Genomic DNA, 27,859 nt, shown 5'->3' with positions numbered 1-27,859 from the left:
CTTGTTCACATGTGAGGGGACAATGGAGCGTGAGATTGGCCGGAGAATCAGCGCAGCAGGGGCGGTGTTGTATTCGCTCTACCATAATGTTGTGATGAAAAGGGAGCTGAGCCAAAAGGCGAAGCTCTCGATCTACTGGTCAGTCTTCGTTCCTACTCTCACCTATGGTCATGAGGGTTGGGTCATGACTGAAAGAACTAGATTGCGGGTATAAGCAGCTGAAATGGGCTTCCTTGGCTGGTGTCTCCCTTAGAGACAGGGTAAGAAGCTCGGTCATCTGTGGGGAGCTCGGAGTAGAGCCGCTGCTCCTTCGTGTTGAAAGGAGCCAGCTGAGGTGGTTCGGGCATCTGGTAAGGATGCTTCCTGGGCACCTCCCTCGGGAGGTGTTCCAGGCACGTCCATCTGGGAGGAGACCCAGGACTAGGTGGGCAGATTATATCTCCACACTGTCCTGGGAACGCCTTGGGATCCCCCTGTCAGAGGTGGTCAGTGTGGCACAGGAGGGGGAAGTCTGGGGTCCCCTGCTAGAGCTGTTGCCCCCGTGACCCGATCTCGGATAAGCGCTTGAGGATGAGTGAGTGATTTATAATTATCCATGTCTGCATCGAGATGGATCTAAGAATCAAATCTATTTTGTCAAGTTTAAAAATAAGACCTAAAAGCAATTACTGTAAAATCTACATAAACACAATACAAAAGGTAAACAAACATTTCTTTTTTTTTTTTCCAGAATTGTCAATTTTGGAATAATGGCTGCAGTGCTCTCAAAAGGCGGATGATGTCACATTTCTGTCTGTTGACTCCAACTCTTTCCCCCATTCCTTGGTTGTGATCCCCAGGCACATCTTGAAAATACTGTCTCACTACATCACAGACCGCACAATGACCATGGTTGGACTTCGGGCTCTGGCTCTCCTACTCAGATCAGGTACACTCATACATAGAATTTACAGTAACAAGTAAGAACTCCATGACTTGGCATGTGATGCTTTTCTTTATGTGTGTGTGTGTGTGTGTGTGTGTGTGTGTGTGTGTGTGTGTGTGTATATATATATATATATATATATATATATATATATATATATATATATATATATATATATATATATATATATATAAAATGTCTGAAACATCTTAGACTCTTGGATGTAGAACAGTTTTGCACTGTGACCTTGGCAGCAGTGAGATGATTTTAAGGCATATGATAAAAGCAAATTTGTTGCACTTACCTGTCATTAAACCCTCTGGAGTCATTTGACATGGATACGTGCCAATAGTCATATGACCGAATTAAGCGGTCCTCCCATTAAATTCCTCACACTTTCAGTTTGAATGCTTGTTGAAAGTGCAGAAAGTTCAGCCTACATACCAGTTTTTTAATTTTGTTGATAAACTCAGTAAAACCTGAATAATGATTAATAATTTTCACCAGGCCTTTTGCTGAATTCTTATGGTAATGCGTGGAGTACCGCTCCCTTGAACTTTGTCCAGCGCGTGAACAGGTGCATTTCCTCACTTTCTTTCTCTCTGCCTGGAGCATTTACAGTGGGAAAAGTTTTTACCTTTTACAGTTAAATATGATTGGAGTCATAATTAAACGACATGTTGTACAGAATTCATAACTCAGATTTTGCCTGTTAGAGGCCGTGTGGTGATATACCTGTATTAATGTGTACACTTCTGTGACCTGTCCCTAAACATACTCCAATCAAAAGAAACATCAAAGGAGACTGACAAAAACAAAGTACTCATTTTTCCAAATGATTCCGACAGTGTTTATGTCACTCTGTGTAAAAGTCTCAGCACGTGCGGTGGGAAGGAATGTGAACAAACTGCTGCTAAATTTCAATAGCAATATTTCCACCACTTCGATCAGTTTATATACATTTATAATAACATGCAAAATGTGTTGCAGGAGGCTGTGACAACCGCTACAGTGATTCTGTGTTGCCAAAAGTATCTATCTATATACGAGGGTAGCCTGAAAAGTTCTAAGGCTCACTATGATGCAGTTAATGCATTAACTGTATCATAGTGAGCCTTAGAACTTTTCAGCCTACCCTCGTATCTATTTCTATATATTGACATATAAAACAACATACTGTCACTCATCATTTCATTTGATAACTGTGTTAATTTTCGATGCAGTAACAGAGCAGCCCCTCTTCTCACAGTGAAGAGGGGCTGCTACTGTGCGTGCTCTTCGATGGCTAGAGAGACAGCTTGGTGCACGCTTGTAAGTGTCCAATGTCTGTGCAGTAACTGTGAAAAGTCTGAGTGTAAGAAATACAGCTGTACGTCCACACAGCCGGGTTAAAACAGTGTTGTGGAGAGTTCTAGCTGCATGTCCATACAGCCAGTTAATACAGCATCATGCTGTGGTACAGATGGCAAACTCCGCACACATCTGGATCCAAAGTCCGACAGACTGTCAAAAAAAAAATGAAGAAAATTGGGAGGGGGTGCAAAGTGTCTGTCGTCTCCTCTCTGTTTGGAGTTCACTGAACCGAGAGGCAAGTTTGATGCGCGTGCACAGCCACGAGTTGGTAGAAAATCCATAGCTCTGGAAAAATAACAAGTACCATATTCCCAACTTTTTCAAACTGCCTGCTTGGAAGGTCTACCGATCTGAATGAAGTCCGAGCCATCATTTTCAAATGAATGGCACAATAGTTTCATGATCTGTTGTTGCAACGTTCGTTTCACTGTCCGTTCACCATTGTGCTGTTTTTGTGTTTGCTCAGAGTGATGTCATCCACAGACTAATGCCGATAAATGCAGAGTCCAGCGTTTTATGGAAATGTTCTTGAAGATTAAGTAGCAATAAAGTACTTCAGCTACCACTGATCGTGACTGTGTGGGCGTAGATAGTCTTACAATCATGAATACTTCGCTGTTGAAAAGGCTTGTCTCAGACAGATATGACATATGTCATGAGTCCATATCTGGACTCATGCTTGAGACACGCCCACTAACTATCTTTGCTCTGTGCATTACATGCATAAAGTCTGCAGGAAAGATGCCAAACCTCTGAATGGGGAGGGGGGTTGTGGTGAGAAGCAGCTCTTTTTTTTTTTTTTTTTTTTTTAAAGGAAATGTTGCACATTTTTTTTATCATCCCAGTTAGCAACACAACATCAAAGTATTGTAATACGCTGATAATTATTGGTCCCTGATGTTTTTTATTGCTCACCGTAAGTGAGTTAACTGGTGCATTTCTGGAAAGCATCTCACTCTCCAATTCTTGATGTTTCTCTGCGTGCGACATACATTTTAGAATGAGAAGAAACATCCTGATGACTGACAAACACCATGAAATGAACCTGCTCTGTCCAAAAATGAAACTTCTGAGCTTTTATTTGAAAGTGATGGCCCGGATTTACAGAGGACACGACATGCTTTGTGTTCCTTTCACAGGAGCTTTCAATGAAAGTAAAATTTTTATTTTACTTTGAGAGAGTCTATGGGTGTGTGTGTGCATGCACGCAACACACTATTTTAACATGCAGCTCAGGTGATTTATTGCCATCGTGAACATGGTGTCTAATCAGATCTGATCATATCTATACAATCACACAGATGTGATCACATCTGTCTGATTATCCATATGCATAAATGCAGAATATTGAAAAGTACCCCGGGTTTACATGGACTTCTACCTGAATTTGAACAATATACAGGCAGTATTAAACCTATCGACTCTGTCAAATGTCATAAAACTGTTAATCTCTGTAAGAAACCTTTTAAAGAGAATTAATGTTGAAGAATCCCTTTTAAAATAAATAAATAAACAGCTGACATGCGGAGTAAAATGGCTGCTGCTCTGTTTTAACCTGCATGTCAGCTGTTTTATTGCCTTTGTACATGGACATGAATGTCTCTGTGACGTTGTTGTTTACAGACAACATGATTGACACACAGGCACACACATATACAGTGAGGAAAATAGGTATTTGAACATCCTGTGATTTTGCAAGTCCTCCCACTTAGAAATCATGGAGGGGTCTGAAATTTTCATCTTAGGTGCATGTCCACTGTGAGAGACATATCAAAAAAAAAAAAAAATTCCGTAAATCACAATGTATGATTTTTTTTTTTTAATAATTTATTTGTATATGTTACTGCTGAAAATAAGTATTTCAACTAGGGATGTGAATCTTACAACTCACGATTCAATTCGATTCTGATTCTTGGGGTGACAATTCGATTCGGAATCGAATTTCTATTGAAAGAGCTCTGAGAAATAGTTATATTACTTAAAAAATGTTTATGTTTAAGAAAATGCAGCTTTACAAGGTTAACCAAGTGATTCTAAAGTGTAAATTTACTTATCTGCTTTGCTCTTTCAGAGTTGGCTGGCAGTTTAGCGAAGCGCTGGCCAGTAGTCGGCAGAGACCACTGCTCCACTTCTTTTAGCTCCGGGTGATGGCGTAGCATGTGGGCTTGCGAATTTGAAGTGTTTCCAAAGTACTTGACTTTCATTTTGCAGATTTTGCACACTGCATAAGTCATGTCAAGCTCCTTCTTACGCAGCAAATAATAAAATCCAAAATGCGCCCAAACATTTGCCTTCAGCAAAGATGGTGCTGGCTGAATTAGCTCTTCGTCCGCCATGCTAAGCCGCAGCTCACGAATGTTTGAAGCACGCTGGACCCTCCCCTCGCGGGGACGCTGTAGTACGGAGGCCGTTGCCTGACAAACAGTACGCACAGCAAATAAGCAAGAAAATGTTAAAAAAAAAATGCTTTTTAAAAATCGATTCTTGGACATTTTGGATCGATTCAGAATCTTAATAAATAAGAATCGCGATTCGGACAAGAATCGTTTTTTTTTTGTTTGTTTGTTTTTTTCCCGGCACCCCTAATTTCAACACCTGTGAAAATCAATGTTAATATTTGATACAGTAGCCTTTGTTTGCAATTACAGAGGTCAAATGTTTCCTGTAGTTTTTCACCAGGTTTTCACACAGATCTTCTCCAAATCTTTCAGGTTTGGAGTTTCAGCTCCCTCCAAAGATTTTCTATTGAATTCAGGTCTGGAGACTGGCCAGGCCACTCCAGGACTTTGAAATGCTTCTTACGGAGCCCCTCCTTAGTTGCCCTGGCTGTGTGTTTGGGGTCATTGTCATGCTGGAAGACCCAGCCATGACCCATCTTCAGTGCTCTTACTGAGGGAAGGAGGTTGTTTGCCAAAATCTCGCAATACATGACCTCATCCATCCTCCCTTCAATACTGTGCAGTTGTCCTGTCCCCTTTGCAGAAGAGCACCCCCAGAGTATGATGTTTCCACCCCCATGCTTCACGGTTGGGATCGTTTTCTTGGAGTTGTTCTCATCCTCTAAACATGGTAAGTGGAGTTGATTCCAAAAAGCTGTATTCTGGTCTCACCTGACCACATGACCTTCTCCCATGCCTCCTCTGGATCATCCAGATGGTCACTGGTGAGCTTCAAACGGGCCTGGACATGTGCTGGCTTGAGCAGGAGGATCTTGCTGCCCTGCAGGATTTTAAACCATGACAGCATCATGTGTTACTAATGTAATCTTTGTGACTGTGGTCCCAGCTCTCTTCAGGTCGTTGACCAGGTCCTCCTGTGTAGTTCTGAGCTTTCTCAGAATCATCCTTACCCCACAAAGTGAGATCTTGCATGGAATCCCAGACTGAGGGAGATTGACAGTCATCTTGTGTTTCTTCCACTTTCTAATAAATAATCATAACAGTTGTCTTCTACCAAGCTGCTTGCCTGTTGTCCTGTAGTCCATCCCAGCCTTGTGGAGGTCTACAGTTTTGTCCCTGATGTCCTTATACAGCTCTTTAGTCTTGGCTATGGTGGACAGGTGGGAGTGTGATTGATTGAGTGTCTGAACAGGTGTCTTTTATACAGGTAACAAGTTCAAACAGGTGCAATTAATACAAGTAAAGAGTGCAGAATAAGAGGGCTTCTTACAGAAAAATTAACAGGTCTGTGTGAGCCAGAATTCTTGCTGGTTGGTAGGGGATCAAATACTTATTTGCAGCAGCAACATACAAATAAATTATTAAAAAAATCATACATTGTGATTTCCGTATTTTTTTTTTTTTTTTTTTTTTTTTAGATTATGTCTCTCACAGTGGACATGCGCCTAAGATGAAAATTTCAGACCCCTCCATGATTTCTAAGTGGGAGAACTTGCAAAATCGCAGGGTGTTATTTAATATATATATATATATATATATATTTTTTTTTTTTTTTTTTTTTTTTTTCACGGTTGCATACAACACATAAGCATCTTTTTTTTTTCTTTTTATTTTAACAGGCTGCATTTATGACTAATAGGCATGCAGGTGCACTAAACCTAATCCTTTTCTGCTGCTTTTTCCGTGACTGCATCAAAATGAACAGTTATCACTTAAAATCGAGTCATCACAACAAGACATCACACTTATGTAAACTTTGGAATTAATCTGTGCCTTAGTTCTTAACGTTAGCAGCGCCATTCCATTCAAGCATGCACTGGGACACTGCTCATAGTCATGTCACCACTGTTGGAAACACACGAGTACTCATGAGTACTTTGTTTTTGGAAGTCACCATAGCTGTTTGTTGCGAATGCCGTATACTTTGAAACAGGCCATGGAATTGCACAAAGTAATCCCAGTGGATTATCGGATGGTCTCTTATAGCCTACATCTTAATTGTTATGATTTTGGTGCGACATGTCCTTTAAGGAAACTGGCTTAGAAACACGTTGATCCTTTGATAAGTGAAAATGTGTTTTTTCTAACATATGATCTATGATCACTCCATGCCTAATAATCAAGATTCCATCAGACTAATTGTAATGTAAGAGAATATCAGCAGTAAATTATCAAGTGTCATATGATGTGCACACTGTGTATGTTTAATCTTAAAGAACATACAGTGTGCAAATATTCTACCATTTTTGAAAATACTAGTTTCTGTGTGAATGAATGTTGTTGGAAGTGTAATGGCGGTCGCCATTTATTAATGGGCTAGCGGTTTGAAAATTTGTGTTTGTGATGGCTTCAGACGCATGGAGTCAACAGTTCAGATAAGTTCACCATATTCGTGTATTTGTGTAGTTTCACTGCTGTGTATTCTTGGCTGTGTAGATTTGGTTCCTCTTCTGGTGCTGGATGAGAATGAGGATGTGTTTGGCCTTGTGGTACATGCGATGACAACATATCCTACCTGTGAAGAAGTGCAGCTCCAAGGCTGTGGAGCTCTGCAGCTTCTCCTGGAGAAAGGTGGAGACACATACAAATACACCTCACAACACAAATTTTGTTGAATGCACCTCCTCCTCCAAATCATGTCGCAACATGATATTAAACATACAAGGCTGTAAGGCTCACAAACCACAAAATGTAAAAACAGAGGGGAAAACTGGGGTTTTCTGAATTTTTAAAAATGTTTTATAAGGACCACTAATGGAGAAAATGTTATTTTTGATTAAAATAGCAATATTTAACAAAAACTGACTCTGGATAGACAGTAAAGTAGTAATTTCTTGAAAACAGATTGACTGTGACAACTCTGTAATTTATAAATCTAGAAAAGTTCATTTTTGATTAATTGGACAGCTGGTTTGCACTCCCGCTAACCAAAAACAATAACAACATGATGAGAGACACACCGGCTATGTCATAAAGTACACCTTCCTTCTACTGGGTTAGACTGTTTTTGTCTTCCAAACAGCCTTAATCCTTCATTGCATAGATTCAACAAGGTGCTAGAAACATTCCTCAAAATCCTGGTCCATATTGACACAATGGCATACCGCAGTTGTCGCGTCATCACACCACAGCACCAGTGTGACTTGCTGATACAAGGCAGGGTGGAATCACGCTTTCATGTTCTTGAGGCAAAATTGTGGGTCCACTCTTTGAATGCTGCATCACAATGGGATACTCATCAAACCGGGCAACTTTCTACATGATAACATTAGAAAGTAAGGTCACGAGAAGGTCTTAGTACCAGGGGCTGGAGGAAGAACGAAAAGATGTAGAAGGTAAAGGCCACTGTGCTACCAGCAGTGGTAGGAGCTGTCAGAGCTCTGGTAGATTACACCAACATCATCTGAGGTCTCTGTCAACAAGAGTGCAGTTTTGGGAACAGCTAAGATACTGTGGCAGACCCTCAAATCCCAGGCCTGGGGGGGGGGAGAGACGCAGACGCACAATAAGAGAAAGCCCTGTGGTCTGTTATATAGTATTTTGTAATAACGTTTTACTGCGTAATTTATGCCTCTCCGTGTGTCTGTACAGTAAGTGATGAACACCTTATGGAGTTTGTGGAGAACCAGGACCATGTTGTGGTTCTAGAGGCTCTGCAGAGGTTTCCAGATAACCCCAATCTTCTTCTGCAAGCCATGAAGGTGCTGCTTCCACTTGCTGGCCCTGGTAAGACTTCAGTCTTTATGAGGTTTAAGAGGGAGCGCAAATATTGTTATACCCTCAACAAACAGATTTGTGGAGTATTTAGGAATCCACCCGTCTGTCCGTCCCTGTAAGTCCTAAACTGTTTGGTTGATTGCATCGAACTTCATACAGTGCTGCTGACATAGCATATGAAAATGTGGCTGACGGAAATAATGATGTGGTGTACATGCGGTGTGCATCTCTCCCTTACAAATGGCCCACTATGTGTCTTGACATATGGGCTACCTTACTGTTCAGGGACAATACTTTTTATTATGATACAATTTAGTACATTGAATAGAAAATGTCCAAATTTTTCATGATAAATTAGAATAAGTCAAAAGTGGCATTGCTTACTGTACCTTCAGATACATATTTCCTAAAATACCAGGAAATATCAAGTGTTTTTCTTAATTTATAGCACAGGGAGAAGAAAATGGAAGATGAAATATATAATTTCACACATCCATGATATAAAAAGGGCTACAGATGCTGTAGCTACTGTCATTACCTTCGACTTTGCTGAGTTGGAGGTGTAAAAAGTTTATTCTCCATTTCTGTCTTGAGTGTCATTGCTAGTGCGAGCTGTACTAGCATCCACAGACACGTTTCACCGTGCCATCTTACAAGGTGATGTGGCAGGCTTCTGCTGTACTTAATGTTATTCTACAGAACTTACAACTGAACTTTCCGTCCTTATTATAAAATCCAGATATGTTCCAAACTCTTGATTTTTAGATTTGATGGTGTGACCAGTCTCAGGAGAATCTTGAGCTAAGCCTTAAGTTTTTATTACAATTTCATGGCACAGAAGCAGCAACATAACAGTATCACTTAACCGATTTTGACAACTAATTTACTCCACACAGATTTACCATAGAGTACCATACTGTTTGTGTTTCTTCATAATTGATGTAAATAAAGTCCAACACCTATTCAGTGACCTCTAAATGTTCATGTATCATCCCCTGACTTGTCTGAACACAACTGCATATAAAACTGATTACTTGCAGGCATTATACCAAAGCGTTCCATTACTTATGCACCCCATCGTATTGGCTTTTATATTTTTAATGAATTCATATCAAATTGTAGAGATTTGCTTTCAGGTTGAGTTTAAGGGAGATAATTTTAGACATTTTTTTTATTTAACCAAATTAGTTCCATTGAGATCGAGACCTCTTTTGCAAGGGAGACCTGGACAGTTATAAAGTTTTCAATTCGCCAAACCTGCATGTCTTCAAATGTGGGAGAAAACCAGAGCACCTGGAGGAAACCCACTCAAATACGAGGAGAACATGCAAACTCCACAAAGAAAGGTCACAGGTGGGAATGGAACCCATGACCTTCTTGCTGTGAGGCAACAGTGCTAACCACTAAGCCACCATGCTGCCATGCCCATTTGTATTTGAAATGGCAGAATCAAATTAAAATGTGTGAAATACCAAGTGTTCCGCGAAGATCATTGCTTTTGGGGTCAAAAGGTCAATATTGTGGTCATTGGAGAGTACTTTGCAAAAAACTCTTGTGAGTGCAATAAGTTATTTTTTTTAGCTGCCTGATTGTCTGCAAATTTAGTATGTGTGTTACGCATATTTACCTCAAAAGTTCTGTTGACTTATTGGGTCAGAAAAGTGCCACTTGTCAGTTGTAAGATGACTAATATTTGCCCAGGGCGCTGTGGGTTACTGCAGACCTGTGAGCTTGTTAATCTTTTAGGCACTTTAATTGTGGGTATAAGTCTTGTACAGAGCAAAATCTTGGCCAATATTATTCTCAAAACAAAAACAAAACTCAAGGAAAAGAACAAGAAATTTTCACACTTCATAAGACTTCATGAACATTTCATTTCTTCTTCAGGGAGCAACGTGGAGGTGTTAATGTCAGGAGGAGCTCGCTGTTACAGCATTCTCATTGCAGCTATGGATGCTTTCCAGGATGTGGAGGAGCTGCAGGAGATGGCCTGCTGTCTGTTCAGGATGTTTCTTTCAGGTGAGGACACAGAGTCAGGACTGACTATCTATGTCTATCTGTCTGTCTTTCTGTCTGTCTGTCTAAGAGATCATGGGTAAAATGATCAGGAGACTTTGGTCTTGTTCTGTGATTTTTATTATTATTGGGGTTTTTTGTTGTTGTTGTTTCATTTAAATTTTAGAGAGTTACTACAGCATCCTGGTCCAAAACGGTGCTAAGAGGGTAACAGTGAGAGCCTGCCATGCATTCCCTGACAACGCCACGCTGCAAGCTGCTGCACTGTCTTGTCTGGCTGAACTCAGTGAGGACACGCTCGCATAATGAACAGAATTATTTATGTGCATGCAGCTGAATCAGTCATGGACATAACAGAACATTGTGTAACCTCAACAATCTTGCACAACAAAAAGCTCAGTGATATAACCTGCAAGAAAAGAGCACATTCCCCACATATAGGAGCTGTTGTTCCTTGTTGGTTGCTTATCTGTTTTTTGTTTTCTTTTGATTTGTTTTTTTGCCCTGCGCCACTGCCCTGTCTGCATTTCTATTCTTCTGACTGTGAAGACAAATATTGGCCAATTGTCTCCAAGTCCTGTAATACAAACGTACTGAGGATATTCTCCTCCCATTTTAGGCTGTATTCACATTAACATTTGAAGTGCTCTGAATGTAATTTTTATATGCTTTGATACTTCACATATGCTTTTTGTAAGTTCCCTTAATCTGATCTGCCAACAGCACATGTACAACCCCTGGCAAAAATTATGGAATCACCGACCTCGGAGGATGTTCATTCAGTTGTTTTATTTAGTAGAAAAAAAGCAGATCACAGACATGACACAAAACTAAAGTCATTTCAAATGGCAACTTTCTGGCTTTAAGAAACATTATAAGAAATCAGGAAAAAAAATTGTGGCAGTCAGTAACGGTTACTTTTTTAGACCAAGCAGAGGGAAAAAAATATGGAATCACTCAATTCTGAGGAAAAAATTATGGAATCATGAAAAACAAAAGAACACTCCAACACATCACTAGTATTTTGTTGCACCACCTCTGGCTTTTATAACAGCTTGCAGTCTCTGAGGCATGGACTTAATGAGTGACAAACAGTACTCTTCATCAATCTGGCTCCAACTTTCTCTGATTGCTGTTGCCAGATCAGCTTTGCAGGTTGGAGCCTTGTCATGGACCATTTTCTTCAACTTCCACCAAAGATTTTCAATTGGATTAAGATCCGGACTATTTGCAAGCTATGACATTGACCCTATGTGTCTTTTTGCAAGGAATGTTTTCACAGTTTTTGCTCTACGGCAAGATGCATTATCACCTTGAAAAATGATTTCATCATCCCCAAACATCCTTTCAATTGATGGGATAAGAAAAGTGTCCAAAATATCAACGTCAACTTGTGCATTTACTGATGATGTAATGACAGCCATCTCCCCAGTGCCTTTACCTGACATGCAGCCCCATATCATCAATGACTGTGGAAATTTACATGTTCTCTTCAGGCAGTCATCTTTATAAATCTCATTGGAACAGCGCTAAACAAAAGTTCCAGCATCATCACCTTGCCCAATGCAGATTCGAGATTCATCACTGAATATGACTTTCATCCAGTCATCCACAGTCCACGACTGCTTTTCCTTAGCCCATTGCAACCTTGTTTTTTCTGTTTAGGTGTTAATGATGGCTTTCGTTTAGCTTTTCTGTATGTAAATCCCATTTCCTTTAGGCGGTTTCTTACAGTTCGGTCACAGACGTTGACTCCAGTTTCCTCTCATTCGTTCCTCATTTGTTTTGTTGTGCATTTTCGATTTTTGAGACATATTGCTTTAAGTTTTCTTCTTGATGCTTTGATGTCTTCCTTGGTCTACCAGTATGTTTGCCTTTAACAACCTTCCCATGTTGTTTGTATTTGGTCCAGAGTTTAGACACTGCTGACTGTGAACAACCAACATCTTTTGCAACACTGCGTGATGATTTACCCTCTTTTAAGAGTTTGATAATCCTCTCCTTTGTTTCAGTTGACATCTCTCGTATTGGAGCCATGATTCATGTCAGTCCACTTGGTGCAACAGCTCTCCAAGGTGTGATCACTCCTTTTTAGATGCAGACTAACGAGCAGATCTGATTTGATGCAGGTGTTAGTTTTGGGGATGAAAATTTACAGGGTGATTCCATAATTTTTTCCTCAGAATTGAGTGAGTCCATATTTTTTTTCCCTCTGCTTGGTCTAAAAAAGTAACCGTTACTGACTGCCACAATTTTTTTTCCTGATTTCTTATAGAGTTTCTTAAAGCCAGAAAGTTGCCATTTGAAATGACTTTAGTTTTGTGTCATGTCTGTGATCTGCTTTTTTTCTACAAAATTAAACAACTGAATGAACATCCTCCAAGGCCGGTGATTCCATAATTTTTGCCAGGGGTTGTAGCAGTGCAGTACAGATGAGCCCCCATTTGGGAATAACACAGATATTAATCATGTCTCTTTTGCGGTGTTTTAGTAGTTCCATTTTATATCCATTACGGTAACATAGGTCTTTCTGGATTGTGGCCCAAGGGATAGCATTTTTATTATTATTTTTTTTGTCCCCGACTCAGCTGCCACCATCGTGCAGACCAAGGTGGTGGCTGAGCAGGGTCTGGAGGAAGGAGAGGAGGATGAGAACAGGGGAAAAGTAGAAGTGGAGGACATTAGCCTGGACTGGATGGAGTTCTGCTGTACTGCACTGGATCTCCACGCTGCTGATCCACATGTACAAGTTAGTTCTTCTTGCCTCACCTGGAATAGATATTTTACCTGCACACAGTGGTAGTGCATGCAGGGTATTATTTTCAGTCGTGTGTGTGTCCATCTGCGTGTGTGAACAAAAACCCGCGAGTGGTTTTCATCAGATTTGGACCAAACTTGGAAAAATTGAGGGCCAGCCAAGGGTCAAAGAGATTTGATTTTGACTTACAACCCCGATTCCAATGAAGTTGGGACGTTGTGTAAAATGTAAATAAAAACAGAATACAATGATTTGCAAATCCTCTTCAACCTATATTCAATTGAATACACCACAAAGACAAGATATTTAATCTTCAAACTGATAGACTTTGTTGTCTTTGTGCAAATATTTGCTAATTTTGAAATGGATTGTTGCAGCACATTTCAAAAAAGCTGAGACAGCGGCAACAAAAGACTGGGAAACTTGATGAATGCTCAAAGAACACCTGTTTGGAACATTCCACAAGTGAACAGGTTAATTGGAAACAGGTGAGTGCCATGATTGGGTATAAAAGGAGCATCCCCAAAAGGCTCAGCCGTTCACAAGCAAAGATGGGGCGAGGATCACCACTTTGTGAACAACTGCCTGAAAACATAGTCCAACAGTTTAAGAACAATGTTTCTCAACGTTCAATTGCAAGGAATTTAGGGATTCCATCATCAACAGTCCATAATATAATCAGAAGATTCAGAGAATCTGGAGAACGTTCTACACGTAAGCGGCAAGGCCGAAAGCCAACATTGAATGCTCATGACCTTCGATCCCTCAGGCGGCACTGCATTAAAATCTGACATCATTGTGTAAAGGATCTTACCGCGTGGGCTCAGGAACACTTCAGAAAACCATTTTCAGTTAACGCAGTTTGTCACTACATCTACAAGTGCAAGTTAAAACTCTGTCATGCAAAGCAAAAGCCATACATCAACAACATCCAGAAATGCCGCCGCCTTCTCTGGGCCCGAGCTCATTTGAAATGAACAGACGCAAAGTGGAAAAGTGTGCTGTGGTCTGATGAGTCCACATTTCAGATTGTTTTTGGAAGTCATGGGCGTCGTGTCCTCTGGACAAAAGAGGAAAAAGACCATCCAGATTGTTACCAGCGCAATGTTCAAAAGCCAGCATCTGTGATGGTATGGGGGTGTGTTAGTGGCCATGGCATGGGCAACTTACTCATCTGTGATGGCACCATCAATGCTGAAAGGTACATTCACGTTTTGGAGCAACACATGCTGCCATCCAAGCAATGTCTTTTTCAGGGATGTCCCTGCTTATTTGAGCAAGACAATGCCAAGCCACATTCTGCATGTGTTACAACAGCGTGGCTTCGTAGTAAAAGAGTGCAGGTACTAGACTGGCCTGCCTGCAGTCCAGACCTGTCGCCCATTGAAAATATGTGGTGCATTATGAAGCGCAATTTACGACAACGGCGACCCTGGACTGTTAAACAACTGAATTCATACATCAAGCAAGAATGGGAAAGAATTCCACCTACAAAGCTTCAGCAATTAGTGTCCTCAGTTTCCTAGAAGGAACTGTGATGTAACACAGTGGTAAACATAACACTGTCCCAGCTTTTTTGAAACATGTTGCAGGCATCCATTTCAAAATGAGCAAATATTTGCACAAAAACAATAAATTTTATCAGTTTCAACATTAAATATCTTGGTGTATTCAACTGAATATAGGTTGAAGAGGATTTGCAAATTATTGTATTCTGTTTTTATTTACATTTTACCAGTGGTGGGCACAGATAACCAAAAAATTAACTTAGATAACAGATAATCAGATAACTGAAACGTTATCTTTGATAAAGATAAAACGATAAACCACCCAAAAATGTATCAGAAGTTACAGATAACTGATAAATTCCAGTATTGTCTCCAGTACACTTGGAATTACTAACAAGTTGATTTTGAGTTTTAACACCACGATCGCTTCTGGAAGCATCAAAAGCGATGACAGACCCAAACAATGAGTCAGCACTTCTGTCTTTGAGCGTTTTGCCCCCTGCTGGAAGCTCCAGTTTACTACAAGGCTTCCAGCACAAACGCAGCTGAGAGGAGCCATGAAGCTCAACTCTGTATTTAATCACAACACTGCCGTCAGGCGGAGATCTTGGAAAATAAAGCAATGCTGACTTATGGTTTGGTGTAAATAAAATGAATATTGATAGAATAACTCCATTAATGTCAGTTCTGTCATTTGTGCAAAGTTAAGCTATAACATATATCTTTTAATGTTGAATAATGCACTAATTCTGAGGTTTTGTAACAAACACAGACAGATGGCATTCTGGGTAAAATGTGCCTCCGCTAACACTGATTGGTTCATTCTATGTAAACCAACACATTAATGTGAGGTGTGTCATGTGTTGGTGATAAATGTGCTTTTGTAAAATATGCCATTTTTTATTTGTAAAAAAAGGCATTTCAAAAAAAAAAAAAAACAAGTTGTAATTAGATAACCGTCTGATATAACCGGTGTCAAAATAAATAGAACACTGCCATGATCTGCTGGTGCCAGATGTTCAGTACTTAAGCTGGGTTTACACTGTGCGAGTTTTGGCCCTTTTTCAGCTGATTTTTCATTCGTGCGATAATTTTTTTGGATTGCACCGAGTTTCAGGTTAATCGCGCGTCCTGCATCGTTTAGTGTACATGGAGTAACGAGCTGCGTTTAACAACTCACGACCACCTCCTGAGCAGCGATCGTATGGTCAGATGAAAATCAAACCTGTTTGATACGCTGGTCGGCCGTCATGAGGGTATCCTGCTGCTGAAGAGCTACAAGCATCCAAACTCTCACACTGTGCATGTGCAAACACCGCAGACCTGTCTTGTAATGTTTTTCTGTTGTTGTTGTTTAACTTTGATGTCTCCCATTGAGAGTTTTTTATTGGAAAAAAAAGCTTTTGTTTACGTTTTGCTTCTGGAAACACGAGTCCGACGTGTGATTTTTGAACGTACAATGTGTGTGAGAACATAAATCGTGCGCTCTAAACTTTTACACCGTGTGGTTCTATGGTACAGTTTGAGCTGGAACCGAGTACAGTGATTGAAAATATCAGCCCAGCTTCAGGGCCAATACTGCCATGAACACTACTGGCCAGTAGATGGCAGTAGAGACCTTGATAACTTGCCAAAACAAAATTCCAGATAATCCGTGTCTGTTACATTTAAGATGAGTGGAATTTAATAAATGCAAACACAATAACAATGTCTATAAACCCAGAGAATATATTCACAAGAGTTTTAGGCACTAGAGTTTAATGCTGTTGTCCGTGGAGCCTGATCACAACATCTCAAATGCATTTCTTGTGTCATGAACGTACTGAGATACCCATATTGCACCTGGACACAGCATGTCCACCATTAAACCTTAAAAATTAGTGAATTACTTTAAAATTAAAACATATATCTGACATTTTCACTTTATAAAACTTCAGACGTGACGTTAATTTAAATAACTTGTCCGAAATTAGTTTAGTTAAAATTTGAACCATAAGTTAAAAATGTATGCCTTTGGATGACTTGGGTGATATTGCCCACGTATCAGTATGGGGTTAAAAGAAATGAGCTTTTTTTTTATTTTTTATAATTGGTGACCAATTCTCCTTTGCCTACAGAGGATAGATAATGAAAACATTATCTTCGATAATTATCAGTTATCGGATTGTCGGAACTGTGCCCACCACTGCATTTTACACAGCGTCCCAACTTCATTGGAATTGGGGTTTTGTGTGTGTGTGTGTGTGTGTGTGTGTGTGTGTGTGTGTGTGTGTGTGTGTGTGTGTGTGTGTGTGTGTGTGTGTGTGTGTGTGTGTGTGTGTGTGAGATCAGGGATCTATTTTTTATTTTTTTATCCAGTGAATGCAATACACTTCCGTATAAAACACTTGTTTCAAAGAATACTTACAGAATGACCCATTTTTGTGTTATTAGTTGTTTTATTTTAACATACAATTTTTTAACATTTGTGTTAAATGTATAAATATCTCATTTAAAATGTGTAAACATATTGTGCAAATAGTCATATTTGATATTAATCCTGAATGGATTATATACACTCATAATCCATCTCTCTTACTATACGAGTCTGTGATATCTCTGGGCCACAATGGAAACAAGTGAATTTTGCTTTCTGTTACACTGTGTCTACATGTATTGTATATGCTTATACGTATAAATCCATTCAGTCAAAACCGCTGTGACTTTGCGAAACATTCCATGTAGAAAGTAATCCACAAAAGGTCAGTACTGTGCTCAAAAAGTGTGTTTGCTAATTCACAGTTAAATGAGGAAGAGGAAAAGTCCAAAACAGCTGACTGAGTTCTGGAAAGAGACTCAAACCATTCACAAAATCACAAAATGTAGTGCTGGCGGGTCCATAGTTGGGAGGAGCCATAAAAAGAGCCAGAGATCTACTCAATAATTTGTACATGAAGTCAGAACACAAGAGTTCTTAAGATATAAAATGCACATATCATATTTAGGTAGGAGAAATAATGAATTAAAAATACTTAAAAAAAAAATATATATATATATATATATATATATATATATATATATATATAATGTTCTTTTACTTCTGTTTTTAATTATGTATTTGAATTTTTTAATTTTTTATGTTGAACTGTTCTATGTGAGGCTCCTTGAGACGGCTTTTGTTGTCATTTGGTGCTTTATAAGCCGATTAAATTGAAATTGAACAACATTTTATTGAGTCTTAAAGTAAATAAATATGAAATTGGTCACTGGATCCTTAAACTCTGGACATAATAAACTCTACATGGTGGATCCTTGATCTCTGGACATAAATAGAAATAAACAATAAATAGAAATAAACAAATTCTGTAGTTATTGTCAAAAGCATTTCCTTTCAGACATTATTGGCATGAATGTCTTTCCATGCATCTGAGCTGAGCTCTTGCAGCTGGCTGTGCTTCACATCAGGATGTAATTCATAAGAATGCAGGACGTCTTATTTTGGGAGGCAAAAAAAAACATTTTAGTCGATTGTAGTTTCTTGTCTGTATTACAACATTTGTAAGAGGTTTAATTTTGTTCAAAGTGGCAATTCGTTTTGAAGTTATTCATTCTGAGCAGACTCTGTCTCAGCAGAGAGCCGCACAGTGTTTGGAGCTGTGCCAACGGAACGGAGGACCTTTCTCGTTTCTTGACTGCAACAAGACAAGAATCCCAGTTAGTGACTTTAATCCACACAAAAGTGACTCACGATATTTTAATGGCTTTGAGAGGGGTTAAGAAGTGGACCTGCCGTTTCTGAAGAGCAGCGAATCAAAGAACCGAAGAGCCAGTGGATCGAAGCATTGCTTCATTGGTTCACGCTTCAAAGTGATGTTGAGCTGCAGTTTGATTACAGACCCGCTGCAGGGTCTGTAATTAACGTAGAGGAATGATCATTTTCCCGACAAACACCCTCAAAAACGATGGCTGCTCTGAAGGACCGATAAGGGAATCGTTAAGCAAAAAGACTATTGATATCGGTGGATTGAATCATTGCTTAACGATACTCGAAAAGAACTGGTTCTCGATACCAAGCCCTACATGGGTGAGGGTTTTGTGTTAGTCAAGGGTATATTGGTTATGTTTTGGACAGAGTTAATAAAATGTCACAATCACACACAACCAATTATTATGGTCGTATTGAAAAACTGACAAGTAAGAGATGAGTGAATGAAGCCACAGATGCATACAGACAGCTCTGAAGACGTTGTAGTAATCTGTGGCTTTGAAAGTATTTTTTTCTGTTGCAATACATTATGCAAATTCATGGTGGAGTGGAACAGAAAAGGAGACATGTCTGCTTTTACAATTTCACCATAATCAGTTTCAACTAAGGATGTGATAATCATACTGATGCACCGAAGCTTGTATCACTCCTTTCAAAGCAGTATGGTCTGACACGGTGTGTTGGAGCTTGTGTCCACCACATGACTAATGACGTGAGGAGCATCGTACATCACTGGTATGCTGGGAGGGGTCCGAAACATGCCGCTGTCCCAATGGATAAAAAGACAAAAAATGTCGCACACAAGCAGGTGTATCCTCATATATATGAGATTGCCTTGCGATATTTGTGCACTCCAGCTTCTTCTGTCCCTTGTGAGAGGATTTTCTCCAAGGCTGGGGAAATTGTAAACAAACGGAGAAACCGTTTAAAACCCACTGTTGTGGAACAAATACTTTTCTCAAATAAAAATTTGGAAAAATGTAACCCTGTTCCACAAAACACTCCTCAGTAAACACATTACCCCAATATCACCCTTTGTTGCACAAGCACATTCCACATTTCCTCCACACTGATAAATTTGTATAACACTTTACTGTATATAGCACAAGCAGTTTTCCACAAGCCACCTATATGGAATATTTAGCCCATTGGCTAAAAGTGCACTCCCCACCCTGAACTCATTCCCATCATGACAACACCATCTATGTGGAGTTTGTCAGCTATAGTTTCAACCCTAAACTATAGACTATAGGTCGAGAAATTGCCTTCTTTCTGCAATTAGTACACATAAAAGAAATGATAGACAAGAAACAATCAGGTAAACATATTCAATTTCTTTAATAACCAAGTAAGACTATGAATTCTCCCCATCAACATTTTATTCTCAAGTTGAGATAAGTTGCATTTCTATGGATGTGTCAATACTGTTTCATTATGGATATGCACTTAAATTCACGCTTTTGATATCAAGATTATTTACTGCCCCCTGCTGGAAAGGCATCGGAGTCCAAAATGTAATTAGCAACGTTAGCTAATATTCATAGCTTCTCCAAAACTATTAGTCCTATGAACATTCCGTTTTGTCATGTTTGCATATGACACATCACATACAGAGTGAGCATATGAGCAGTGGTGGGCACAGTTCTGATAATCCGATAACAGATAATTATTGAAGATAATGTTTTCATTATCAGATTATCTTTTTAGATAACTTTAAAAACCATTATCGGACTAATTATCTTCCGATACATTTTTGTCCGATAACTTTTAGACCAATAACATAGTAAACAAAGATGAACAGTGACAAACACTTTTAAAATTTAAAATCAGTTGACCACCTACCTGTTAAGTTTCCTAAAGGTGCGTTTACACATAACCAAGACGCGTTATGAATGTCATTTTTCTGTCATTCGTGACACATTCCTGACATTCGTAATGTGACTTAACGCATCTGAATAGGTTTCTTAATAGTGTGTGTTGGTGCGTGATATTCTTGATATGTTTTTGCCTGTCAAAAAATCTTCCACGAATGTCACACACCACCCTCATTTCGTCTCACGTCGTGGAGGTCGCAACTGAGCGTATTGATCCGTCTTGATGAGTAGTGATCCTTAATAGAACGTGACAACGTTCGTAGTGGTTTTTGTGATGGTTCTTGGAGCCCAAACTGTCACGCGTTATTACGAAGTGACACGGAAACTGTCAGGTTTTGACACGACTTGTAACGCAGCGTCACATTTCACTGCACGCCACAACAAATCAGTTTTCTGTCACATGCGCACAATTAAACTCGGCTCCAGGTATCATTCCACAGTTCCTGCTGAAGCTCCTCAGGATGCTCCTGCAGGTGTTCCACCTGCTGTTGTAACCGATGAGCAGGAGAACGAGTCTGAGCAACCAGAGGCGCGAGAGGAGACTCACGTGCAGCCAGACATCTCTGCACCTCCTCCAGTCTGGCGGAGGAAGAAGCGCGCGCACAATTAAACCCTGCTGCACCCCATTCACTTTGATTGCTGACACCAAGTCGGCTAAAAGACTAATTTCAGTGCTCTTCAGCATGCTCCTGCAGGTGTTCCACCTGCTGCATGTGCCTGATGTTTGGGAAAGATGAGACGAGAGCCGCATGAAGCCACACATCTGGCTCTGTCCTCCTCCTCCTCTCTGCGCCACTCCATGGCACAGAGCCCAACTACGCATGCAGTCACAAAGTTCTGAAAAACTGGAGCGATCTGAATTCGGTTGAATGAATATGGGTGTGTGTGTGGAGACAAGTCACCTCTTTCACAACGTGACTGAACTTGATGCGCTGTTATGCGCAATAGCGCGCAACAACACGGAACACTATTCTTGACCGTGCGTAATGGTTCCTGATAATTCTCCAGCAACACGTGCCATTAATCATAACCTGTGGTAACAGGTTGCAGCAGTTCCTGAGGACACCTGACGCCTCTGCCCCGAATAATCACATTCGTGATCAGCGGCCAAGAATGCGTACTTCGTGGCATTTGTGACTTGTCATCGTTATGTGTAAACGCAGCATAACAGATGCATAGTTCTATCCTCTGCAAACAGAAGAGAGCTGCTTCCAGAAGAAACCACTCTATCCTCTGCAGGCAAAAGAGAACTGGTCTCACAAAAAAAAAAAAAAATCGTTTCCTTTAACACCATACTGATACGTTGGCAATATCACCCAAGTCATCCAGAGGCATACATTTTTAACTTATGGTTCAAATTTTGACCAAACTAATTTTGGACAAGTTATTTAAAATTACTGTCATGTCTGACATTTTATAAAGTGAAAATATCAGATATATGTTTTAGTTTTAAAGTAATGTGCTAATTTTAAGGTTTTAGTGAGCACATGCTGTGCCCAGCAGTGCATTATGGGTAGGATAGTCTAATCTCAGTATGTTCACGACAGGACAAATGCATTTCAGACACAGGCTCCACAGACAGCAGCATTAAACTCTAGTGCCTAAAACTCTCGTGAATATATTCTCTGGGTTTATAGACGTTATTTTATTTGCGTTTGTTAAATTCCACGCATCTTAAATGGAGCAGACACGGATTATCTGGGATTTTGGCAAGTTTTTCAGGCCTCTACTGCCACCTACTGGCCAGTAGTGTTCATGGCAGTATTCGCCCTAAGTACTAAGCATCTGGGCACCAGTAGATGGCAATGTTGTACTTATTTTGACCCCGGTTATATCAGATGGTTGTCAAATCAACTTTTTGGCTTTGCAAATGGCTATTTTTTTTTTTTTTTTTACAAATTAAGTTTAAAAACAAAACAAAACAACAACAAAAAAATAACATTACAAGACAGCGCTGCGGTGTTTGCACAGGCACAGTGCGAGCGGTTGGACACTTGTAGTAGGACACTCAGCAGCAGGATAACCTCACGGCGGCCGACCAGAATAATATCAAACAAGTTTGATTTTCATTCGACCATACGCTCGGCGATCAGGAGGTGGTCGTGAGATGTTAAACGCAGCTTGTTACTCCATGTACACTACACGATGCAGGACGCGCGATTAACCTGAAACTCGGTCAAAAGAATTCTCGCACAAATGAAAAATCATCTGAAAAAGGGCCAAAACTCGCACACTGTAAAGCCAACATTTATGTGTCAAGACAAAATTGAGTGCACATTTTACAACATCATCAAACATGCGCACGGCGCAATATAATAAAATGAGCGCACATTCTCTCCACATGCAAAACATTTTGCGATGACACTTCCAGGGCTCCTTAAAAATGCCTGTTTTTACAAATAAAAAACGGAATCTTTTACAAAAGCACATTTATCTGCAAACACCAACACACGACACACTTCACATTAACGTGTTGGTTTACATAATGAATGACTGAACCAGTCAGTGTTTAGCAGAGGCACTTTTACCCAGAATCCTTTGCGATCTTTCTGTATTTGTTACAAAAGCTCAGAATTAGTGCATTATTCAGCATTAAAAGATATATGTTATATTTTACCTTTGTACAAATGACAGAATTGACATTAATGGAGTTATTCTATCGGTATTAATGTTATTTATAAATCAAAACCATAAGTCAGCATAACTTTATTTTCCAAGACCTCCGCCTGACCAGAGCGTTGTGATTGATAGAGAGTTGGCTTTATGGCTGCTCTCAGGGTGCCTCTGTGCTGGAAGCTGTGTAGTAAACAAGAGCTGCCAGCAGGGGCAGGATGTTCAAAGACAAGTGTGGCCTCATTGTTTGGGTCTGTTGTCACTTTTAATATTACTAGAAGCTATTGTGGTGTTAAAACTCAAATTCAGTTTATTAGTGGTTGCAAATGCACCAGAGACAATATTGGAATTTATCGGTTATCTGTAACTTCCATTACATTTTTGGGTGGTTTATCGTTTTATCTTTATCAAAGATAACTTTTCAGTTATCTGATTATCTGTTATCAAAGTTAATTTTTTGGTTTTCTGTGCCCACCACTGCATATGAGTCCACTGAATGTATATTCACAGTTCATGAATCAGACTTTGCCCGACCCTTATGACACCCACTTCCCTCTAGTAACTCAGACTTCACCAAACTCATGATAGGGCGGCACCCGTACAAAACACGACTGTCCTCCAAAAGCCTGCACCACCAACTTGTCCGGACTAACCAAGCCAGATAAGACTCACAATTCACTTCGAGGGAGTTCTGGTACAGTTTGATGAAAGCTGGAACAAGTCACACACAACTATGTACATAAACCGAAAGGCGTTCCCCTGCCGCTGCTGTTATAGAGATGATCATCAATAACCTCTCAAATATTAAATGGGTAAGTTAAAGAGCAATATCACCAGTCAATTAAAGTCTGCTCTCGTGGGGGCTATAAATAAAATCCAGTTATTCAGTGTTAACTGAACATTGAATAGTTCAGTTAACACTGAACTGAATTGAACAGTGTTAAGTCTATATATTAAGAACCAAGTGGCCACTGTGTACATGTGTGCGTCTGTATGGCTTCGATCATGAAGAAACAGGGGAGAGCTGACATTTGCCATTTGGTATTTTGTGTATTTTGGGTCAAGGATGAATGCCACAAAAATAGAAAGTTGATAGGACTAATATGTGAGAGATGATGGTCTAGTGGTTAAGCTTTGGGCTTCAGACCAGAGGATCCTCTGTTCAAATCCCAGCCTGACCAGAAAATCACTAAGGGCCCTTGGGCAAGGTCCTTAATCCCCTAGTTGCTCCCGGTGTGTAGTGAGTGCCTTGTATGGCAGTACCATGACATCGGGGTGAATGTGAGTGCACAGGTTCAAGAACTCCTGGCCAAAATTATGCAAAGTGAACAACTAAAGCAAGAGTCGACAGGAATGAACGCAAAGGTGGAGACTCTAACAGGTTTGCTAAATGAAACAGAGGGCAAGACCATTAAAGTCAACAAAGGATGTCTCTGCACTGGAGTGTCAGCTGCGGAGCAGTCTGCTGCAGACAGGCTCAGGGTGGGAAAGGATGAGCTCCAGGATGAGAGTGATGGTCTCGGCACGGAGTTCCCTGTTGACAGAGAAGAGGCGGCTGGAAGCGTGCATTATCCAGCTGAGGGAAGAGCTGGAGAGGCTCAACATTGAGATGATCAATGACTGCATGAAGAAATTAACATTGCAGGTTGAGCAGCTGATGATGGAGCTGTCGTCAGAGCACAGTAACGCACAGCTCCTGGAGACGGGCCTTTCCCAGCTGGATCGTCAGCACAAGGAGCCGAAACTGAAGCTGCAGGAGGTGTTTTTTGTTCCCAGCCAACATTCCAGCCATGGTCCCTGGAGGGGGGCTTTGTTTTTTCTGGCCCAGGTCCGTGTGGTCGCCGGGAGGCTTCCTGTGAGGGTGGGGTACTGTTGTGGGCTGGGGTGTTTGGCTGGCTTGGTTTTTGTTTTCTGTTTCTCCCACCAGGTGGTATGCATTCAGGACTGAGTGGCTGAGCATTAGGACCTCACCCTGAACACCTGAGGCTTGTTTTCACATGTAGGTCATCAGGACTCACAGCTGTGGTGTATTTTGTCTTAATCAGAGATTGCTGCATTTAAACCTTGAATGCACAGTGTGTGATTGCCAGAGACTCGACCTTGTGAGCAGACGTGTGAGATCGACGTCAGGAGAACAATCTCACCATCACGGACGCAGAGACTGCTCCAGGTTTGACGCCACAGTCTGTGAAGGAGGATTGGGTGAGGTCTCACGCTCTTCAGCACACTTCCTGAGGTGATTTGGTTTTGGTGACTTTTATGAAGTAATGACAGTGGATTTGGTGTCCCTCACACCTTGTGTTATTGAGCTGTCACGTTATGCTAATTGTCTAATCAGCTTCTGCTGCAGTGGAGATTTGAACTGAGTTGTTCCGTGCCTGCAGGGTGAGAAGCTGATGTATAGATTTAAGCCAGGAAGTGTTTTCTGATTGCGTGCACCTTTGAGTTGTGTCTCTCTGTGTGGAGTTGGACTCACCTTATGTTTTCTTTCTTCACAGACTCGGTTTGTCGCGGCCACCTGGGGGTGTCGGCGGGGTCCCTGGGTCCGAACTGCTGTGGCTCTGGACCGTTTGCGCTGTTAAGAGCGCGCCATGTTTCCACCTCACCAGACCGCGGACTTTTTAGTTGTTTAGCACTGCATCTCACTGTTATGTTTATTAAATTCTATTATCCTTTGAACTGTGCTCTGCTTATTTTATGCTGGGTCCTTTCAAACGCTGGGTCGGTGCTCCGACCGCGTCCGAAACATAACAATCGCAATAGTTTTTGTATATCTCAACAACCAAGAAGCTTAGACAGATGATCTAAAATATATATTTCATCCATGTTTTATACCCAGTTACTCCAATTAAGGGTCACGGGGGGCTGAAGCCTAACCCAGTAATCATAGGGTGTGAGGCAGGGTACACCCTGAACAGGACACCAGTCTGTCACAGGGCCACATATAGACAGACACATTCACACCCACAGCCAATTTAAATTTTCCAGTCCGTTTAATCTGCATGTCTGTGGATGTGGGAGGAAGACAGAGCACTCGGAGGGAAACCACGCAAACATGGCGAGAACATACAAACTCCACCCAGAAAGGCTACAGGTGGATATCGATCCCATGACCTTCTTGCTGTGAGGAAACAGTGCTAACCACTAAGCCACTGCGCTGCCTAAAATACATATTGATGAACAAAATATTTGTGATTGGTTGGTATGATTGACTTAAAAATGAAATCACACAGACGTCATATAGTCAAAAACACCATTATGGACATATGGATATTTAAATTTATATGGTAGTACATAGAGTACTCGGGACATGCGTCATCCTTCTGATGCCTTTCATTTTGTTTTGAGTAATCATCAGCATTTTTTTTTTGTGTGTGTGTGTGTGTGTACATATGTTTCATCTCCTTAAGGAAGCTGCCAGTTGGGCCATTCACAATCTCTTACTGCATGGAGGTGGACTGATTCATTCAGCAGAAGAGCAGGATGAAAGGAAGAGCAGGTGCAAAAGAACAAGGAACACCCACAGTCACATGCCTCTGAATGCTTAATTAACATTGTTGAGCATGTTTGTTCTGGTGACACGGTAGAATAAATTGTTAAAATATTTATTGGCGTCTGCATGACATGCAGGTTTGAAAGAAAGCAAAATATTTGCTTGTCGAAGCCCAAGAATAAATAATGTTTGTGTTTTTCTGTTTGTGGTTTTAAAAAAAATGCAGCATTGTGGCACATATCTTGCAATGTGGGATATTTTTGAAATGCATAAATGACGTGTCCTGAGGTGATGAAATTCCATCACTTAAATATTATGTCGTTGCTTTTAGGACTCCGATTCACAGACAGCTAATGGCATCCATGCTGCTCCATTTATCCTCCCCCAGAGTCTTCCAAGCTACAACGACTGCTATGGCCACACTCATCACACACAACAGTGAGTCCTTCTGACTGGTGGTACATTTACTGCATAGTAATGGAACATGCTATACATGCAACATGCAATAGATCCTTTTGAAAATGAATGAAACAACAAGGCCAATCGAATCGTTTTTTACTACAGTATATACTGACGATGTTTGGATTTGAGATCAGATTATTAATATCAGAAATTAAGTTTTAGAATGTTATTTTTTGTTTCTTGCTATGCAACATACAGATGTTGTGAAACAAAACCTTATATAGACCATTTTCTGTCAAATGTCTCAATTTTCTGGTGAGTAAAAAATATTTTAACAGATCAGTCTCATACTCTCACACACAAGTGCAATAAAAATAGAGTCATAATTATTTATATGTAACTAGCTGGGGTACCCGGCGCTGTCCAGATTAACCTGTTTTAGACATAAGCCAAATGCCAATCGTTTTAATCAAAACAAGTGCCCAGCATTTGTTTTTGTCATGCTAATGTCTTATAAATATAATAGTTAATGGGCTAAAGTTTGTCCAGCAGAACTAGAAGAGGTGGACTCCCCAAACTAAGTGGAAATACTTGGTTAAAAGACAAACACATTTGAAGTTCTCCATGCAGAATGCAATAACTGTGTAACATTCCTGTATGAGTCGGCCGCCATCCCAACACGTCCGTGATCATCCACAGAGGCACGCATGTCCGCAGCCAGGATTTTTGAGCGGCTCAAAAATCCTGCTGCAGATGAGATCCGCATCACTGCTTGAACACATACTGAAGACATACGCAGGACATACACAACCAACGCGCCGCATATCCCTTGTCATCCGCTGATATCCACAACCGACGGGTCGGCGCGGCTTGGCGGCGGACCGGGACAGCGTGCAAAACAGATATGACGCGTGCCCAGCACGGCCACATCACGGTCGCAAATGGTATGTTGCACATGCAGACAGAGTGGGCAGGGATGGAGCGAATGCATCACGGCGCTGTGCCCCTCATGGGGGCGGTCGCCTTCACTTCTGTTCCCTGTTATATCCGCTTTTC

The 27,859-nt window shown here is 40.7% G+C and overlaps 1 protein-coding gene across 1 annotated transcript in view; it reads left to right on the top strand.

Moving 5' to 3' along the window:
• lrrk2 (leucine-rich repeat kinase 2) overlaps positions 1-27,859 on the top strand; it is a 205,342-nt gene that overhangs the window by 8,968 nt on the left and 168,515 nt on the right. The window contains 8 exon segments of the mRNA XM_034175890.1: positions 840-928; positions 7,114-7,248; positions 8,269-8,403; positions 10,282-10,413; positions 10,577-10,696; positions 12,999-13,159; positions 26,319-26,407; positions 26,733-26,839. Of these exon segments, the coding sequence (XP_034031781.1) occupies positions 840-928; positions 7,114-7,248; positions 8,269-8,403; positions 10,282-10,413; positions 10,577-10,696; positions 12,999-13,159; positions 26,319-26,407; positions 26,733-26,839 (968 nt within the window).

The sequence above is a fragment of the Thalassophryne amazonica genome, chromosome 8 (assembly GCF_902500255.1).
Source record: "Thalassophryne amazonica chromosome 8, fThaAma1.1, whole genome shotgun sequence".
NCBI classification, from domain to species: domain Eukaryota; kingdom Metazoa; phylum Chordata; class Actinopteri; order Batrachoidiformes; family Batrachoididae; genus Thalassophryne; species Thalassophryne amazonica.
Note: the sequence above shows the minus strand (reverse complement) of the source record. Positions and strands in the feature narration are given on the sequence as shown.